This window comes from Octopus bimaculoides, chromosome 3 (genome assembly GCF_001194135.2).
Source record: "Octopus bimaculoides isolate UCB-OBI-ISO-001 chromosome 3, ASM119413v2, whole genome shotgun sequence".
NCBI lineage: Eukaryota > Metazoa > Mollusca > Cephalopoda > Octopoda > Octopodidae > Octopus > Octopus bimaculoides.
In genome coordinates, this window is record NC_068983.1 from 115,789,409 (window position 1) to 115,795,397 (window position 5,989).

General features: G+C 39.9%; 1 protein-coding gene across 1 annotated transcript in view; it reads left to right on the plus strand.

Moving 5' to 3' along the window:
- Positions 1-165: 165 nt before the first annotated feature.
- Positions 166-5,989, plus strand: part of LOC106870188 (ras-related protein Rab-10) — a 49,147-nt gene continuing 43,323 nt past the window's right edge. The window contains exons 1-2 of the mRNA XM_014916192.2: positions 166-889; positions 2,332-2,921. Coding sequence (XP_014771678.1) covers positions 2,798-2,921 — 124 coding nt within the window. The 5' untranslated portion in view covers positions 166-889; positions 2,332-2,797. The remainder of the gene's footprint in view (positions 890-2,331; positions 2,922-5,989) is intronic.

Here is a 5,989-nt window from a genome sequence, read left to right on the forward strand (position 1 = left end):
TATGATTTTAAAGACATTCCAGTTAATATTGTCTGATATTTATTTAACTCGAGCCTTTCAACATTAATCTGGTAATTTTTAATGAGATTGCTCAATCTTATAAGTATTTCCTCAGAGAGCAGACGCCAGCTAGAGAGAGAGAGAGAGGGGGAGAGAGAGAGAGAGAGAAGAGGGGGTGGGTTGGCTGTGGAAGAAATAAGCTAAGTTGTAGTGATCAATACATGGTGTATAGAAACGACCACTAATCATGCAGACTGCAGTCTCTCTACGCTCGAGTTTTCTTGTTAACAGACCAGAGGAAAAACTTAGGGGGAAACTGCAGTCTAAGATATAGCTGAAGCTAGCCGCCGACAATTTTTCGCCTTTGTCATGAACTATCTCAGGTTACTTTGCTAAATCAAGGACATTGCTTCGTTGAGTAGGTGTCATTACCTACCGAGATGACCAGTCGGCCTTGTCTTCTTTACATTCTCTCTGCTGCAGTCGTCTTTCGTTAACATTAAACAACACAATCAGCATAGCAGCAATATTGCCTTCGATGTGTCTTCCGTTTCCTCATGGTCACCTAGAATCTGACTGTTACTGCTTTCGATTGCTTTTCTACACTACTATAAAGAATTTTCACATGCCTTCTTATTTCGACTATACACTTATAAGTAAAAATAGCCACATATATATACTATGTTGATTATGTAACAGTAAACAAGCCAGGGAAACAGTTCAACTCGTTTAAGAATTGTAGTTGTGGTCAGAATAAATAATAATGCTTGTTCTCCAATATTCACGGATGTCTTTGGAATGATTACTCGTTAGACGGACACGTGTTAGACCAATGGAACGTGATATAGCCGAAATCACTAGATACCTTAGCAATAAAACAGATCTAGAGGTAAGTACCTGCCTTGTTAAACTGAGTAAACATAAACCCTTGTATATTTATTTTACGATGACCCCCGTCGTCTGCGTTGTGTGCCAATCAATGCCAGTGACATTATTTTTTTTTACTGTCAGTTTCTATCATGTGCGCGTGTGTGTGTGTGCGTGTGCAGGGTTTCTCCGAGCGTAATTAGTGAGTAACATTCATGTGTCATGTGTCCGTGTATGTCGTTGCGTATGTGCATATTTATGTGTGTGGTTACTCAATTATGTAATTATATCTTATAACAAAAACTACTATATATTAAAGGCCAACACATACACACACACACACACACATTTATATTGCATCTATTATATATATTCATTTGAGTAAAAAGTATATTTGGTGATATGTTTTGAAGTACAAAGAACGTCCGCAATCATCAGCATATATGCGGACGTGTGTGTATCTACTTCCATGCGCGCACCATACACACACTCACACATACAGGTGTGATTGTGTATATACTTGTATTTTGAATATAACTGAATAATGCATGAACTGCGCCAAATGTTATCACATAGATACAGAAGAGGTAGTCTTAATATAGTTGCCTGATCTGCTAGAAATGGTAGACAAATTCCCTCAGATTACAATCTCCTGTCTTAAAAAGAGGTTATATCGGTAATGTATAACATGAATAAAAGATATATAACATGATATATAACATGAATAAAAGATGAGATAGTTATGATTTAATGCATTTAATATTTGGTTTGCTCATTCAAGGCAAACCTAGGGTTAAACAACTGAAACCAGTTCCTTAGAAACAAACCCATTCTTAAAGATGTGTAGTAGTTCCTTCTTTTAACAAATCATGTTCTACATATACCTGCAGATTTCACATGTGTCTCTATGACACATACGCACACACACGCGCGCGTGTACATTATAATTTTTGATATAGTAACTTAGTAAATTCGAAGTGTCGCCGACAGTAGCTTGTTCAGTTGTTCACACTTTGAACAGGTTACACGTGAAACTTCGAAGTCACTATCAACCAAATTATAAATAAATGTGTCACCATACATATATTGATTTCTTTCAGTTAACTTTCGTTTATTTTTATTTTTGAAAACACTTTAACTTATAATTCTGGATATAAAAACGTCTGACAATCTAATAAATATTTATCTCGTTCATCTTTTATAGATTTCTCTGTAGACTTACTGTTTATTGTTTTTACTATAACTGTATACTTACTGTTTATTGTTTTAAGAACAAGCTATGTATGTATGTATGCATGTAGTTGGATGTCCGCATGTACATATGTATGTAGTTGTATATCTGTGTGTGTGTTTGTTGTTGTGTGTCTCCGATCCTACTTCCGAAAATTCCTCTCCTATCAGACATTCCTTACCGCAGAAACAACTGTGTTCCTTCTACTTCTGGTTGTTTACTTCCTATTTCAGAGTCACGCTGCCTAGCCACCGACTGTTGACAACCAGACGGTGGGGGTGGGAACAACACTCTACAAGACTGCCTACCCGCCTTGTTCTGTTTATCCGTCCGTCATCCGACTGTCGCCACCAACCAATACTGCCAGGTGTATTTTCCCTCTGTCCGACTTCATCTTCGGTACACCCACCACCACTACCACTAACACTGCCGTAGCCGTGACCACCACCTTCAATACTTCCTGTAAACACTTTACCCCGGCTCGGCCTGTTGGCTGCAAGCCTATGGAGAGAGCACACCGATACCCAAACACACTCAAAGGAATCTCTATACTGCAGTACCTCCATCGTAGTGGTGGTCGTCGTCGCTGTGGAGGCCGTCAAAGTAATCATCATTATCATCATCATCATCATCATCATCACCATTATTATTATCAACATCATTATCAGACCACCGGCTATTGCGACTCCAAGTCCAGTTATGGCCAAGTGTTACGATATTTTAGTACGTCTGCTCCTTCTCGGCGACACCGGGGTTGGCAAGTCTTGTATCCTGTGCCGTTATGCCAACGATGAGTTCCTGGATACTCATATATCAACTATAGGTGAGTTCGACCCTTAAACCTATTTTGATTTATTTACTTTCCTTTTTCATTCACTGGTATCTGTAGTGCCTTTCCCTTAGCCTTCATTTTAAACTCGCCATTCCCACAACCTTTAAAAATTTCGATATTATATCTATCTATCTATCTATCTATCTATCTATGCATGTATAATATTGTGTAAGTGTGGGTGGGGGGTACTCTCCGCAGATCGATATTTTTGATGAATATGGAATGATGTCACAACTCAGAGCCCCATTCGGAAACTTCACTCATTTGTAATTAAAGAACTATTGTTTGTCAGTTTATATGTGTGTCTGTGTCTCCTCTGTGTGTGCATGTGTGCTTGGCGTAATTCTGTTTTTGAGTTACCATTTCCTAATTCACAAATATATATACGCGCTTTTGTCGAAGTCCTTTCCACTTAAGGAAAATAAATATTAGCCTTTTGTTATTTTCTGAAAGCTCCAATCTTGTTAGCTCTATTAATGTTTACTTAGTTGCATTTATGTGTGTTTCTAAGGAATTGAGTATTAGACGGAGTTTTTCCACTTGTTATACTAAAACTATCAGGTTTCACATTTTTTCTCTCGAATGTTAATCGTGTTAACTGTGTATACACGTCTGTGTGTGCGTGCGTATTTATATACACACACCCACATCGAACAAGCATAATTTCAAATGCACACATACATATGTGTATGAAGATAAGGTATTTTTATGTATATATTTATTTACTACTCTATCGATTTGTGTAAAAATATATTCATTGGCATACGCAGCTACAAATGGGCAGATGGACACACGCATGCATCCCCATCCACACACACACACACACACTTTTCTCTCTATCTCTCTCTCTCTCTCTCACACACACACACACGCACACACAACACACGCACAACATACATATACATACGAAAGGGTGGTCATTCTACCTCGCGAAGCGCAGACGTCTGCTTACACAAAATCATCCTAGCAATAGCAATATGAATCACCAACACTCACTCAGGCTGTTTAAAAAAAGTGTATGTCTGTGTGTGTGTGAGAGATAGAGAGAGAAAGAAACTTGTATAAGTGGCAGTAATTCGTTGGTTCTTTTAACCCGTCTTATATATTTATTGCAGATATTACAGAAAGTGATCAAGTAAAAGTTGAAAATTCATTGATCACGCTGTTAGGATCTGTTTGTTGCATGTGCGGTTGTGTAATATATAGTATATGCATGTGTGCATCTAGTAGTTAGATTCTAGCTTTTTAGGGTATGTGTATAAGACCATGGATACGTACACACACTCATGCAGTATTTGGCACATATACTTATTCATTGGTACATCTGAGTATGTATATGTAAATGACATTATTGTTATATTAGATTGAGTGTCATGTTAGCTATTGTCATAATTGCTTGCTTTCTCATTAGCATTTCTGTACATATTATCCTGAATACCCGTCAAAGAAACCGAGTGTGTTTATGTGCTTGTGTGTGTTTGTACTTAGCTATGTCAACATCAGAAACTGGACCTCAGTTATACCGATGATTCCACAGTTATTCTTGGTTGTTTCAGTCATTTGACTGCGGCCATGCTGGAGCACCGCCTTGAAGGATTTTAGTCAAACAAATCGACTCCAGGACTTATGTTTTTAAAGCCTAGTACTTATTCTATCGGTTCCTTTTGCCGAACCGCTAACTTACGGGGACGTAAGCACACCAACACCGGTTGTCAAGCGATGATGGGGAACAGACACAAGGACACACACACACGCGCGACAGGCTTCTTTCAGTTTCCATCTACCAAATCCACTCACAAGGCTTTGGTCGGCCTGAGGCTACAGTAGAAGACACTAGCCTAAGGTGCCATACAGTGGGACTGAACTTGGAACCATGTGGTAGGGAAGCAAGCTTCTTGTCACACAGCTATGTGCAACTTTAGCAGAAAAATTTATGACCATTTCCTGTGGTTCCCTGTTAGGGCTCCTGAGCCCAACAGGTCTAGGAACTCAATTCTGATTTATGTATGCTGTGACTTGCTGTCAAATAAATACTATAGGGTCCTTTGATTTGCTTTGGGGCCTACAATGCTGCTTAGATGGCCATAGATGCATATTAGAACACGTTGTTGTTGGCACTCCGTCACTTACGACGTCGAGGGTTCCAGTTGATCCAATCAACGGAACAGCCTGCTCGTGAAATTAACGTGCAAATGGCTGAGCACTCCACAGACACATGTACCCTTAATGTAGTTCTCGGGGATATTCAGTGTGACAAGGCTGACCCTTTGAATTACAGGCACAACAGAAACTTGAAGTAAGAGTGAGAGAAAGTTGTGGTGAAAGAGTACAGCAGGATTCGCCACCATCCCCTGCCGGAGCCTCGTGGAGCTTTAGGTGTTTTCGCTCAATAAACACTCACAACGCCTAGTCTGGGAATCGAAACCACGATCCTATGACCGCGAGTCCACTGCTCTAACCACTGGGCCATTGCGCCTCCACATTAGAACATGAGGTAAGCAAAGTGAACACATGGTCTATCCATTCAGGTACATTGTCAGATTATTGGAAGTGTAGAGTACCTCCAATATCTGGAAAGTCATTTCACAGAACACAGTTTTGATGAAGAGCTTCGATGTTAGATAAAGAATACTAACTGGCACTCTGTCGGTTACAACGACGAGGATTACAGTTGATCTGACCAATGGAACGAACTGCTTGTGAAATTAACATGTAAGTGGCTGAGCACTCCACAGTCACATGTACCCTTAACGTAGTTCTCAGGGAGATTCAGCATGACACAGAATGTAACAAGGCTGGCCCTTTGAAATACAGGTACAACTCATTTTTGCCAGCTGAGTGGACTGGAGCAATGTGAAATAAAAGTGTCTTGCTCAAGGACACAATGCGTCACTGGGAATTGAACTCATGACCTTACAATTGTGTGCTGAATACCTACCAACCACATGGTTCCGGGTTCATTCCCACTGCATGGCACCTTGGGTAAGTGTCTTCTACTATTGCCTCGGGCCGACCAAAACCTTATGAGTGGATTTGGTAGACGGAAACTGAAAGAAGCC